The sequence below is a fragment of the Mytilus californianus genome, unplaced genomic scaffold (genome assembly GCF_021869535.1).
Source record: "Mytilus californianus isolate M0D057914Y unplaced genomic scaffold, xbMytCali1.0.p SCAF_4, whole genome shotgun sequence".
Taxonomy (NCBI): Eukaryota; Metazoa; Mollusca; class Bivalvia; order Mytilida; family Mytilidae; genus Mytilus; species Mytilus californianus.
In genome coordinates, this window is record NW_026262690.1 from 82,833,582 (window position 1) to 82,848,912 (window position 15,331).

Below are 15,331 nucleotides of genomic sequence, written 5' to 3' on the forward strand. Positions count from 1 at the left end.
TCTATGTGCATATTAAACAAAGGACACAGATGGATTCATGACAAAATTGTGTTTTGGTGATGGTGATGTGTTTGTAGATCTTACTTTACTGAACATTCTTGCTGCTTACAATTATCTCTATCTATAATGAACTTTGCCCAGTAGTTACAGTGGAAAATATTTTGTAAAAATTTACAAAAATTTACAAAATTTATGAAAATTGTAAAAAATTGACTATAAAGGGCAATAACTCATTAAGGGGTCAATTGACAATTTTGGTCATGTTGACTTATTTGTAGATCTTACTTTGCTGTACATTATTGATGTTTACAGTTTATCTCTATCTATAATAATATTCAAGATAATAACCAAAAGCTGCAAAATTTTCTTAAAATTACCAAATCAGGGGCAGCAACCCAACAACGTGTTGCCTGATTGGTCTGAAAATTTCAGGGCAGATAGATCTTGACCTTATGAACAATTTTATCCTTGTCAGATTTGCTCTAAATGCTTTGGTTTCAGAGATATGAGCCAAAAACTGCATTTTACCCTATGTACTATTTTTTAGCCATGTCAGCCATCTTGGTTTGCGGGCGGGGTCATCGGACACATTTTTTAAACTAGATACCCTAATGATGATTGTGGACTAGTTTGGTTAAATTTGTCTTAGTAGTTTCAGAGGAGAAGATTTTTGTAAAAGATTACAAAAATTTACAAAAAATTTAGTTTCAGAGAAGAAGATTTTTGTAAAAGATTACAAAAATTTACAAAAAATTGTTAAAAATTGACTATTAAGGGCAATAATTCCTAAAGGGGTCGACTGACAATTTTGGTCATGACAACTTATTTGTAGATCTTACTTTGCTGAACATTATTGCTGTTTACAGTTTATCTCTATCTATAATAATATTCAAGATAATAACCAATAAACTGCTTCGCTGAGCGCAGCTGGATACGCCCGCAGAGGTCTAACCCTGAACAGTTGGGGCAAAAATGGACACAATATTCAAGCTTGATACAGGTCTGAATTTGGATTGTAATTAAATATTTGACATACATCTATTATAGGTTTCTGAATATATGTAGTCAAAGAACTTGAAGTTGGTTATATGAATTGAATTTATATTCAATTAAAGATTTCTTGCTGTTGTGCAATACACTGTGCTGTTGCGCAATACTTAGTAAATCTGTTGTCAGACTATAAACAAATAAAATTTATAAAATTCTAAAGGGAGCTTACATCAATAGATATAAACAGTTCACCAAAGTTTCATACGAATTGCTGAAAGCATTTTTGAGTTTTTGTCTGAAAACTGGAAAATCCCCCCTTTTTTAATGAATAAACCCCATAATTCGGAAATGTAAAATCTAAAATTTATAAAATTCTAAAGGTAGCTTACATCAATAGATATCAACAATTCATCAAAGTTTCATGAGAACTGCTGAAAGCATTTTTGAGTTATGGTCCAATAACTGGAAAATCCCCCTTTTTTTTATGAATAAAACCCCATAACTCCGAAACGTAAAATCTAAAATTTATAAAAATCCAAAGGGAGCTCATGTCAATAGATATAAACAATTAACCAAAATTTCTTGCAAGTTGGTGAAAGCATTCTTGAGTTATGGTCCAAAAACTGGAAAACCCCCCTTTTTTTTATGAATAAAACCCCATAACTCGGAAACGTAAAATCTAAAATTTATAAAAATCCAAAGGGAGCTCATGTCAATAGATATAAACAATTAACCAAAATTTCTTGCAAGTTGGTGAAAGCATTCTTGAGTTATTGTCCGAAAACTGGAAAATCCCCCTTTTTTTAATGAATAAAACCCCATAACTCGGAAACGAAAAATCTAAAATTTATAAAAAACGAAAGGGAGCTCACGTCAATAGATATAAACAATTCACTAAAGTTTTAAGCAAATTGGTTAAAGCGTTTTTGAGTTAATGTCCGACATGTTGACGACGGACGGACGGACAGACGGACGGACGGACAGACGGACGTACAACGGTATACCATAATACGTCCCGTAAACGGGCGTATAAAAACTGCAAAATTTCCTTAAAATTACCAATTCAGGGGCAGTAACCCAACAACAGGTTGTCAGATTTGTCTGAAAATTTCAGGGCAAATAGATCTTGACCTGATTATCAGTTTTATCCTTGTCAGATTTACTCTAAATGCTTTGGTTTCAGAGATATAAGCCAAAATCTACATTTTACCCCTATGTTCTATTTTTAGCCATGGCGGCCATCTTGGTTGGTTGGCGGGGTCATCGGACACATTTTTTAAACTAGCTACCTTAATGATGATTGTGGCCAAGTTTGGTTAAATTTGGCCCAGTGGTTTCAGAGGAGAAGATTTTGTAAAAAGCTAACGACAACGACGGACGACGGACGCCAAGTGATGAGAAAAGCTCACTTGGCCCTTTGGGCCAGGTGAGCTAAAAAAGAGAATGTGTCCATGGGACACAGATGATGCCCCTGCTTGCATATAAGGTTATAATGGGACATAACAAGAGAACTGTTATATTGATGCACCCAAATTCGAACTTGATCTGTGTTTTATGGTAATAGCATTGTGTATCTTGAAATTTGGTTAAGGCAAACTAAAGTTTGAGAACAGAAACTAGTTTTGGGACATACAGACGGACAATGGTAACACTTAATGCCCCCTCTGCCTTGGCGTGGCATAATTATACAGTAATAATATATATGAAACTGCTACCTCTTTCTTCGACGTTGAAGGAGTAGGGAAGGTCACATCTAATAAACTCTGTAGATTCTCTAGAAGATTTCCTTCTGGATCCCTGTAATCAGTATTCACAGTATTTGTTAGATATAAATTGGCATGTTAAGAGACATCATACATAAAAAATTTCTACAACTTCTTATATTTCTTGATTTGCATGTGCCGTTGAGTGAATTATTTCAAAGAGTAAACCAAGACAGAATGGTATATATTCCAGTTATACATATGTAGGACTCTGAACTGCGATGATACTCCGAACCAAGATGGTCACGCTGAGGTACGATGGTTTGACGCTGAAGTGCGATGGTGGCATTGTGACCCTATCTTGTTGATTGCTACGCCGAAATGTGATGGTGGTAACGCTGAAGTCGATGGTCAACACAAACTATATTTGCAATACTTTTCATAGTCAATGTAGAAGTCAATTTGTATGTTAAGAGCAGTTTTCCAGGTTTTTAAGTTGAAAATGGGCTTATAAACTTAAATACTACAAGAAATGGGGAGGATTGGTGGATAAGGAAAAATTAACCTTTTGTAGCGATTTTTTTCGAAATCTACAAATGGTTTCTCTTTACGTACGATGGAGTGTGATATTCTGTAAATACATACGGGTCTGCAGACAGGCTCTCTGTATTATTATATTACGGTAAACTTGGAACTCATGAGAGGAACAAAGTAAAGATAAAATGTTAATGCAGAATTATGTCCACATGTAGAAAATCAAAGAGGAAGATCTCTCATTTAGTATGCAACTGTAATTAAGGACAGACATATATAAAAATTTCAAAAATTTGTAAGGGTTCCGCGGAACCCAGTGTCTCGCTTACTTTTGCTGTTAGTCACAGGCTCAACAAAAATGGGGAAAAAATGATTAAATATTTTCCTCTAGATACATTGAGATACTATCTTTTGATTGTAAGAAGCTTCTGTCCAAGTTTGGTAAAAATCCAGGATAGTTTATGAATCTAATAAATGTTTTAAAATCTGTAACTGCAGACTGTATGTAATGTTAACTGGAAGAAAAACTAAATCCATTTATAAGTAATATATGGAAAAACAGGAAATAAATTTTTACAAAATTTCCTTCTAGATACTAGCTTTTGATCATAAACAAGCTTCTGTCCAAGTTTGGTACAAATCCAGGATAGTTTAAGAAAGTTATTAAAATTTTTAAAACTTTAACCACAGAGTGAATGTAATGTTAACTGGCAGAAAAACTAAGTCCATTTATAAGTAAAATACAGATAAACTGGATTTTTGTTTTACAAAATTTACTTCTGGATACTATCTTATGATCATAAACAAGCTTCTGTCCAAGTTTGGTAGAAATCCAGGATAGTTTAAGAAAGTTATTAAAATTTCAAAAACTTTAACCACAGAGAGAATATTTGTGGACGCTGCCGAAGGAATGTAGGATCGCTATGTCTCGCTTTTGCGACAAATGTCGCAGGCTCGACAATAATGAATGCAAATTCATTTACTAACTATTAAAGAAATCTACATGTACTTGTCATAATAATTGCACATCTGTAGATTTTAAACTAGCCATCATGCGTCAAATAGACCATCGCACATCAGCGTACAGACCATCGAACTTCGGCGTAGATCATCGCACTTCAGCGTCTCCATCGCACCTCTGAGTCCTACACATATATACTATTTCTTTTTTTCAAATTTATATCAGTAAACCAATACCTTATACCAGTCAAATTGGGAACATTTAAAAATAAGTACCTTAAATGTTTTACTGTATGGATAATGCCACTAAAAAGTGGCAAACATATCTGAATTAAAGCTAATATAAATATATATAACCATGTAGGAATGATGGATGGCATTCACTTGTGGAAAGTCTAAAAAGACAGTCTTTTTTCAAGTGGTATAATGTTTTATGTTCATAAGTTTATGTACTATTTAAATGATCGATTGTCTGAATCAATTATATCTTACCAGTGATAAAGGTTAGAGTTCATGTTCTGTCTTAATTGACTCACACCTATAAAAAATATGACCTTTTTTAATTATATCAGATTATATACTAAAAACTTGACCTGGTATGAGTTTCACAATCTGTAGGTTCCAGTACCAATATCTGATGCTATTGAAATGCAGAAATTTTGTTATGTAACAATTTCATTTGTTTTTATTTTGCATTTACAGGAATTTTGACATCATATTTGCCTCTATCACTCTACAATGATACCAATTTACATAATTTTATTTCATTGAGCATTTATGGTTGCCTCAGGCAACTTCACAGCTTCTTAGCCACAGAAAACTTTCTATTAAGTTCTTACCCAGTCAATAGGTATACGATCTTGCATTTGTCATGTAATAAAAGTTACCATACTTTATAATATCAGTTACAAATGGAAGAAATATTCTGTACCGGGTAATCTTATTTCTACTGGAAGAAATATATGTGACAACTTACTGTGATCAGCTCCCATAAATCTACAACTTGGTAATAACTGTGGTTGTTTGGGGTCCACTGTGATCTGAACGTACGCTGATGAACCTTTAAAAGAAAAACTAAATTTGAGAACTAAAATTTAAATTTTTTTGAAAATGAAAGAACCTTAGTGAGCACGCTCACATACCCCACGTCCTCACATTGTCATTGGAGAAATAAAAAAAATTGTATCAGAAAAAAAAATTGAATCATAATTTCCTGTCAATATGCACATCTACATAGTATGTCCTTATTATCTACACAGTTTCATGAAATTCTGTTGTGTGGTTTGAGAGGAGTTGCGATGACAAAAGGTTGCAGTAGTATATTGGGCAAATAAGTTCAAAGGGGCGTAACTCCTGGAAAAAAAAAATGAATCGTAATTTCCTGTCGATATGCACATCTACGTAGTATGTCCTTATTATCTGAAAAGGTTTCATGAAATTCTGTTGTGTGGTTTGAGAGGAGTTGCGATGACAAAAGGTTGCAGTAGTATATTGGGCAAATAAGTCCAAAGGGGCGTAACTCCTGGAAAAAAAATTGAATCGTAATTTCCTGTCGATATGCACATCTACGTAGTATGTCCTTATTATCTGAAAAGGTTTCATGAAATTCTGTTGTGTGGTTTGAGAGGAGTTGCGATGACAAACTGTTGCAGTAGTACATTAAAGTAAATAAGTTCAAAGGGGCGTAATTCCTAGAAAAAGAATTGAATCGTAATTTCCTGTTGATATGCACAACTACATAGTATGTCCTTATTATCTAAAAAGGTTTCGTGAAATTCTGTTGTGTGGTTTGAGAGGAGTTGCAATGACAAGAAACAGGACTGACGGACTGACATACGGACGGACAGACGGACGGACGGACAGATGGACGGACGGATGAGTCAAAAACATTATACCCTCCGCAACTCGTTGCGTGGGGTATTACAAGTTTCAATACACATTTTCTCTCAGACCTATATTTTGAATGACTTTAAAAACATGTTTTGAGAATTACTTCGATATAAGAATATCTAGACAGATAAAACTATTTAGGTAGTATTTCCTGCATACCTTGTATTGCAATGCAAAAATAGGTACTGTAAATTCAGAAATTATTGGGAGGTTTTTATTAATGCGAATAATGCGACTGGGTGAGTATCGCAATAATAAGAACTTGCATTCTGATAACTGATACATAGAGCAGTATGCAGATTTTTTCGAAATCGTAAAAATCGCAATAATTAAAATCGCATTTTTGTCCACTCTTGAAAAATCGCAATAATAAAATCACACAATAATTTCTGAATTTACAGTATTAGCACACATATTTGTATACTGCAGAAATGATTAAAAGTGTTAATGTATGCCACTAAAGCTGATGCTAATGTATGCCAATAAAGCTGATGCTAATGTATGCCACTAAAGCTGATGCTAATGTATGCCACTAAAGCTGATAACCATTGAAATAAATGGTAAACATTTGGTTTATATATAAGCTGTTTTATCTTACTGATGGCTATACGCCTGTATACTGCACTAAAGTTTGGGTTGTCTGGTTCAAGTACCCAGGTATTCTTGTCTAAGTCTTCCATACAGTCCCAAAATAACTGGTAACTATTTACACTGTGTGTGAACTGGTTGTATAAATCTTCTAGAGTACTCTATAATATATCAAATCACCATTTTAAGATATGCAGACATTCCCAATTTACTGTTCTATGAAAATGACACACTAAAAAAGTTCATTGATTAATACATGTTGGAAACATTCTTCTTCCCAATCTTTTTCTCATACAATATATTTTATATTTAGTTTATTATAAATCTTACAAGATAAGTTCCTTGTGAATAAAAATTTATCTTATTGAAAATGAATATTTGATAAACTTACTTTATTTGTCCAATGAGGATCAAAAGGTACAGGGAGATCTGTTATACACTGAGGTGGTTCTACTGGATGCTGAAATATATTGTCATAATTATATAACCAAAAAAATATTCCTTATGTAAACAATTGTTTATTTTGTAGCTTTTAATAAACAAATAATGGCTACAAAGTTTCTTAGATATATGTTCAACAACCCTGCATACCTTAGGTTAATCACTTCCTAGGATCAGTGCCTACTCTTAGTCTCAGCCACTGTGAAATGGATGACAAATAAAATGAATGAATGGCATAAATAAACTGTTGACAGAGATATGTCTATCCTATATGTAATTTTGATTTTTGTAAGCAAAAGTTGAAATTCAAATGGCAAAACTTTAACATGAAACTTGGGGTGGGGCCAAATAATGGTAATGAGATATGCCAATGCTAATGCAATAAGGTACCAAATATCATTGATATACCAATAGTGGTTAACCCTTAAACTGACGTAATAACAAACTTTAACATGTAAACTATGCAAAATTTTAAGTAAATGGACCATGACTGAGGATGTGCGGCCAAATAAACTGCATGAAATTGAGATGAGCAAATAACAATACAAATGCATACCAAATATCATTGACTTACAATTAATGATTTCCCTTAAACTTAACTAATCACAAGCTTTGCAGATTGTTGATGCCACCAATGCAGGAAACAAATAGCCTAAGTCTCTCTTTCACAACCTTGTTGCAGAAAAGACAAAAATAAAAGTACACACAAAGCAAACAGAATACCTGAGGATGAAGCTTCATTCCTAGGATGTGGTCTCTCCCTTTATGGTCTGTATGAAGGAATTGTAACAGTGTGAAGTCAGCATCTACTGATACAAGTCTGAAATGATAAGTGAAGAGCTACAGTAATGTACCGCTTTATAAAATTGTATTTCTATTGAAACTTACCTGAATTTTTCCCAAATCCCAACAATACACAAGAAAGATGGTGCTTTCTGATGACTTATTTCTTCTTAGATATATGTAGTTTTTCAATCTTTTGCTACCTCTGATGTTAAAACCCTGTAACATCAAAGCTACCTCAACTAACATGATTATTTAATTTGAACTTATTCAACCAGCTTGGTGATTTCATAGTAGAACTTTCACATTGAATGTTTGATGTCAAACGTTCCTAATTCAGCCTTGTCGAATCAAGCAAACAGCATTTAGCAGTGAGAGCAAAGAATAGTGGTTCAAAATAATGTGTTCAGAACATATAATGATCATGAATTACATTAATTCGTAAACAATTAAGCAACAGTTTGAATGTCTATTCTATGATATAACCTTCCTTTAATCCAAATACATCTTTAATTTAATACTTCAACTGTCCAAAACTATGAGTATCTTATATCATCTGCCAATAATTCATAGCTTAAAACCATTGAAACTTAAAAATTTGTTCAAAACTTTCAACTTTTAAGTAATCTGCCAACAGCTGATTTGCATAACTCATCTAGTAACATTAACAATTATACCAATTTTACTTCACCAGATGCACATTTCAACATTAAATGTCTCTTCAGTGATGCTCATAACTTGTTTGAATAATTATAAAACAATAATCTATGTAATTTGAATGCAAGATCCAAATTGTGTTTCTTTTCTAGTCTATTGTCTACTCTGAATTCATAGATTACACCAATTGTAACATACCTGTCCCATCCTAAACTCTCAATTTCTGATATAATCTGCCCACATTTTACAGGTTCTTTGTATGACTTTGTACTTTTTGTAACTTCTAACTTTTTTTCCTGTGAAAAAAAAAAACTCAACTTGTATTGTGGTAACATACACCTCTTCACTTTTCAAAAATTCCTATATTACCGTAATGATTTAACTCATCCATTTGAATCTTTGACCAAAAAATTTTAAAATAGAGTCCTGAGTGCATGATACGCCCGTCATTTTTTCAAGGAATAAAGTTCCATTGATTTTATGTTGAAAGCCTTAAAGATAAAGGTTTTACTAAAAGCATTACAGAAACTTAACATTTTTAAAAATCTATGACATTGAGGTCAAGGTCAGATAAATTGTGGCAGACAGATGTCAGATGATACCTGCCAGACAGACATGTACACCTTACAATCATTCCATACACGATTATAGTTGACCTATTGCTTATAGTCCTTGAAAAACAGACCAAAACACATAACTTAACATTGACCAATGAACCATGAAAATGGGGTCAAGGTTAGATTATACCTGCCAGAAAGACATTCTCACCTTACTATCTTTCCATACACCAAATATAGTTGATCTATTGTTTATATAATACTTAAAAAAAAACCGACCAAAACACAAAAACTTAACACTGACCATTGAACCATAAAAATGAGGTCAAGGTCAGATGATACTTGCCAGATAGACATGTACACCTCACAATCATTCTATACACCAATTATAGTTGACTTATTGCTTATAGTCCTTGAAAAACAGACAAAAACACAAAAACTTAACACTGACCATTGAATCATAAAAATGAGGTCAAGGTCAGATGATACCTGCCAGATAGACATGTACACCTCACAATCATTCTATACACCAATTATAGTTGACTTATTGCTTATAGTCCTTGAAAAAACAGACCAAAACACAAAAACTTAACATTCACCAAGGAACCATGAAAATGAGGTAAAGATCAGATGATACCTGCCAGACATACATTTACACCTTATAATCTTTCCATACACCAAATATAGTTGACCTAATGCTTATAGTACTTGAAAAACAGACAAAAACACAAAAACTTAACATTGCCCATTGAACCATGAAAATGAGGTCAAAGTCAGATGATACCTGCCAGACAGACATGTACACCTTACAAAGTTTCCATATACCAAATATAGCTGACATATTGCTTATAGTACTTGAAAAACAGACAAAAACACAAAAACTACCTTGACCAACAACTTTAACCTGAAGCGGGACAGACGGACGAACAAACGAACGGACGAACAAAAGAACGCACAGACCGAAAAACATAATGCCCCTAGGTGGGGCATAAAAACTCACATTTTTTTTCAAGCAGTCGCTGAACCATGAAAATGAGATCAAGGACAATGGACATATGATTGACGGAAACTTTGTAACATAAGGTATCTGCACACAAGATATGAAGTGGTCTTCTACCTTCTTAAATATAAAAGCTTTATTCAATAAGTTTACGCCGCCGCAGGATAGTAACACCTATGTTTCGCATTCTACGACTTTTGTCGCAGGCGAGACAAAAAACTGAAGAAAGGTTATTTCTAACTGATATAAAACAGTCAGCAAAGTTTCATGAAAACTATTCAAGCCACTTTTGAGTTATTGAAAATCCCCCCTTTTTTATGAATAAAATCCCATAACTCGAAAACGTAAAATCTATAAAATTTAAGAAAATCAAAAGGTAGCTTACATCAATAGATATAAACAATTCACCAAAGTTTCACGAAAACTGCTAAAAACATTTTTGAATTATTGTCTGAAAACTGGAAAATCCCCCTTTAATAATGAATAAAACCCCATAAATCGGAAACGTAAAATCTAAAATTTATAAAAATCGAAAGGGAGCTCAGTTCAATAGATATAAACAATTCACCAAAGTTTCACGAAAACTGCTCAAAGCATTTTTAAGTTATTGTCCGAAAACTGAAAAATCCCCCTTTTTTAATGATATAAACAATTCACCAAAGTTTCATGCAAATTGGATAATGCGTTTTTGAGTTATTGTCCAACATGTTGACGATGGATGGACAACTGTATACCATAATACGTCCTGTAAACGGGCGTATAAAAAAGTAGTTTCAATGTATTAATTTTTTAATAACCATAAAATGCAGCTATTGAAATCAACAAAATTAATAAAATTAATATTTAAAGCACATAAAAATCCAATGAATTGACATTTTTCACTTTCATAATTCAGACTGTTTCCACTATAACCAATCTCAAATAGAAAGATCATCATTTAATTCCATTCAATGTACAAAAATGTTTTAGAAATCTAAGGGAGAATTCATGTTTTAAAAGACAAACTCTTGAATGACAAGTTTTGAATATTTAAGCAAATGTCAAAGATTTAGATAATTCTACAGTCAAGAGATTTAAACAACTTACAATAATTCTTGTCATTTCTTGCAGAAAACTTGGCAAAGATTTACTCTGTAAAAGTCTCTGAAAATAATTTTTAAATGTCAAACACAAGGTTTTGGTACCATTAGAAATTTGTTCTTTAATCTCTTTTTTGTTTTTATACTGCTTCTAAATTACAAACTGTGAACATTAAAGATGTCTCACCAGCGTGCAGCAAACAATTAACATTAAAACAAAACATCTGGCAGATTATATCATACAGTAGGTAATACAGGTGTGTACCCATTGTAATAATACATGTCAAGTATTCCTAAAACTGGCCTTATATCATAGGACTATCAAACAATTCTCAAAACTTCAAAAACTAACGATGATAAGCAAGCAAACATTTAAAAGTCATTGGACCATATTGCAAAACAATCTCCAAGGAAATAAAATGTATCAACACAACCGCTCACAACTACCGTAATAACATATTTTAACATTTCAAGTGTGCAAAATTTCAGATTCAATTGACCATTACTTAAAAAGCAGGGCTTAAAAATCTCCATGTAATTCAGGTGCACTGATGCCATATACATATAATTATATACCAAATACTATGGAATTTAAGGGTTCTGATCATAAAGTTTTAACATGTGAAAAAGGTTAAATTTTTAAGGTCAATGTGCATGAATTATGAAAGTCAAATTAAATATTCTTCATTGATGTGCAAATGTAAATGCAACTGCATTCTAAATATCACTGAATTACTGTAAGTAGTCCTAATATCTGTCCTAATTAGAACCTTAACTGGCAAAATAAATAAAAGCCAATGAACCATGATTGAGCAATCAGAGCTGCATAATCTCGATAGAAATAAAATGTATTGATGAAAATGCCTCCCTTATATCAATGACTTTTTTAATACCATAAAAGAAACCTATTTCTTACCTAATCATAAAGCAATGCATATATTTTGAAGTCAGATGACCATGACTGGGGAAGTGAAGCTAAATGATTCCCACAGAAATGATCAGTAGTAATTATGACAAACTGCATGCCAATTATCAGTGACTAACCATACACGATTCCTGTTTAACTGACATAATTACAATGAGTCTGTTTCAAAAAATTTATGACTGATGAGCATGACTATATAATATTGATGGAAATAAATTGTACTAGTGCTATTACAACTGCATAACAAATATATCACTGACTTATCAAAAGTGGTTCCTGGACTAACAAACTTTCAAATTTCTAACAATGCCAAAGAAACTGAAAATACAACACACCCTATTTTTTCGGTTCTAATTGTTTTAAATGTATCATATATATTTGTCTGTGAGTAACTTTTTACTGAAATTCCATCAATTATTATAAAATTCTTATGTGATTAGTTAAATGCAAAGCTTTTATTTTATTACCCTCACCTGTTTTAGCACGTCAAGACAACCATCCAATAAGCATTTTAGTTTCCAATCACATGATAAATTAGCTTTGGTGATGTCAGATGGATATTCTAGGCACAAACGGAAGTCTTCATTCTGAAAAATAAAATGTATTGGTAATAAAAAACAAGCAAAACTGTGAGCTAGTGCTCACTTATGATACCCCCGCCGAAATATTTCGGTAAACAAGAAGTTGTTGAGTGATGAATCTGAAAACACATCACACGGTATAGCTGACTTATATAAACCCTGAAACCAAATTTCAGAAATCCTTGTCAAGTAGTTCCTGAGAAAAATGTGACGAAAATTTTCAATTTGGCTATCATGTGTAAAATAATACAAGTGTTCGGTAAACAGGAAGTTGTTGAGTGATGAATCTGAAAACACATCACACGGTGTAACTTACTTACCGGTATATAAACCCTGAAACCAAATTTCAGAAATGCTTGTCAAGTAGTTCCTGAGAAAAATGTGACGAAAATTTTCAACTTGGCTATCATGTGTAAAATAATACACGTGTTCGGATAACAGGAAGTTGTTGAGTGATGAATCTGATAACACATCACATGGTGTAACTTACTTATATAAACCCTGAAACCAAATTTCAGAAATCCTTGTCAAGTAGTTCCTGAGAAAAATGCTACGAAAATATTCATGGGACGGACGGACTGACGGATGGACTGATGGATGGACTGACAGAAGGACAGACAGAGGTAGAACAGTATACCACCCTTTTTTAAAGCGTGGGTATAATAATTCTTGTGTATAATGAAAAAACAGTTAAACTGTTTAGGAATATATCTTTTAATAATTTAATTTTGGGTGTAACACGTCTTCTGATTGGCTGAAAGTTTTTAGTCTATCAGCTCATAGACATAATTGTGTCATGTGACCGTGACCTCATCAACGCTTTTTTCATGATTTACTCCTTAAAAATGGAATTTAGAATTAAATTATAAGGAAGGACTGTAATATTTTTTCTGTCTATTTGAAATAACCTAAAAACATACTGCACACTTTTAAATAACCCACTACGCGGATTATTCAGTGTCCACCACATTTTTGATATTATTTCTTCATAGACATAAAAGATATTACAGTCATTCCTTAAATGAAAAACAGACAGGTAAAATTTTTAATCCCATTACCATGATTACCAAATTCTGTCAACAAAAATAAAACATTACAAAACAAGAATGTGACATAGTACACAGATGCCCCACTCACACTATCATTTTCTATGTTCAGTGGACCGTGAATTTGGGTCAAAACTCTAATTTGGCATTAAAATTAGAAAGATCATATCATAGGGAACATGTGTACTAAGTTTCAAGTTGATTGGTCTTCAACTACATCAAAAACTACCTTGACAAAAACTTTAACCTGAAGCAGGACAGACAGACGGATGAATGAACGGCCGCACAGACCGAAAAACATAATGCCCCCCTACTATTATGGTGGGGCATAAAAATTTGAATTTTTAATAAGATCCATTGGATGTAATCAAAGAATATAACCACTGGATTAATAATAATTAAATTATAATAGAATTCTCAAATCAATTGACACAATAACTGAAAATGTATAAATGAAAGTCACTTACTCCAAAATGTGTACCAGAAAAAAAGTAGGTTTCAGCAACCTCAGTCACAATATTTTTGTAACAAAATTAAGAAAAGAAACAAAGTTAAAATAATTTCAGTCTTTGATGCTTATATTTCTATTTCTATCCAATACTGTGGATTCATTATTATTTGTTGGATACCAATTTTCGTGGATTTCATGGGTACAAGTGAAACACGAATTCAAATGTTCAACGAATTACAAATTTTCTATAGGCTTTGTATGCAGTGATTGGCAAAACCACGATAATCAAATACCCACGAAAATGCAAGTTTTCCTTAATCCACGAAAATTGATACCCACAAAAATAAATGAATCCACTGTACCTAACAGGCTCACATATTATGAATTTACTTTACCATTACAGTTAAATAACCATCATATCTAGTTCCTTCTGTATTCTGTAGGACCATATTAGGAAACTCTACCAACATATCCATCTTACAATCTGTTTCTCTACTCTTTATAAATCTGGAATCTGTTCCCTAAAAAAATAAAAAGCCATAATCCATTATTTTGAATACAACTTAAACCAGCAAAATTTGATACTTTCCAAAGACAATTGGTTTTAAAAATGTCTAAATAAAACTGTGGGCAGAGTTCACAAATTTAAACCATGCTCTACTATTTTGATCATTATATGAAAGTTATTTTTTGCTATATACAACTTCAAAAATTTGTGCTAAAATTATATTAGGACTGGAGAATGAAAGCAAAGATTCTATTCAAGTTTCATTGAAATAATGTCATTGTTTTAGGAAAGTTGCAGACGGTCAACACATTTAATGCTGTAAGTTTTATTATCCCTTTTACATGTACTTGAATACAAGAATAAATAGATTGTAGTAACAACACTTGAATTGATAAAATGTTACAGTAACTGAAACATCACTTTGAATGTCAAATTATTGTAATTAATATACTCTAATTTTTTAAAATCAATTCCTTCTAACTATTATCATAATGGTGTTTGTCTCACAATATTTTGTACATTGTTCTATTTTAGGTGTCCAAACAATATTTATTATAGATATTCAACATGTTCAATTAAACTAATTTAACGTTGAATTCCATTATCATTTTGGTGAAAATCACAGAATAATGCCCATA

At 32.4% G+C, this 15,331-nt stretch overlaps 1 protein-coding gene across 4 annotated transcripts in view; it reads right to left on the reverse strand.

The window, feature by feature from the left end:
• The window catches only part of LOC127738699 (E3 ubiquitin-protein ligase FANCL-like), a 32,979-nt gene that overhangs the window by 4,334 nt on the left and 13,314 nt on the right, over positions 1-15,331 (reverse strand). For 3 of the 4 annotated variants that reach the window (XM_052250038.1, XM_052250041.1, XM_052250042.1), the window contains exons 2-11: positions 14,581-14,706; positions 12,581-12,694; positions 11,190-11,246; positions 8,745-8,842; positions 7,830-7,926; positions 7,057-7,125; positions 6,676-6,826; positions 5,164-5,247; positions 4,680-4,725; positions 2,706-2,787 (exon numbers count right to left, since the gene is read on the reverse strand). In XM_052250038.1, coding sequence (XP_052105998.1) covers positions 2,706-2,787; positions 4,680-4,725; positions 5,164-5,247; positions 6,676-6,826; positions 7,057-7,125; positions 7,830-7,926; positions 8,745-8,842; positions 11,190-11,246; positions 12,581-12,694; positions 14,581-14,706 — 924 coding nt within the window. The remainder of the gene's footprint in view (positions 1-2,705; positions 2,788-4,679; positions 4,726-5,163; positions 5,248-6,675; positions 6,827-7,056; positions 7,126-7,829; positions 7,927-8,744; positions 8,843-11,189; positions 11,247-12,580; positions 12,695-14,580; positions 14,707-15,331) is intronic. The other variant, XM_052250040.1, reaches the window with a different exon arrangement.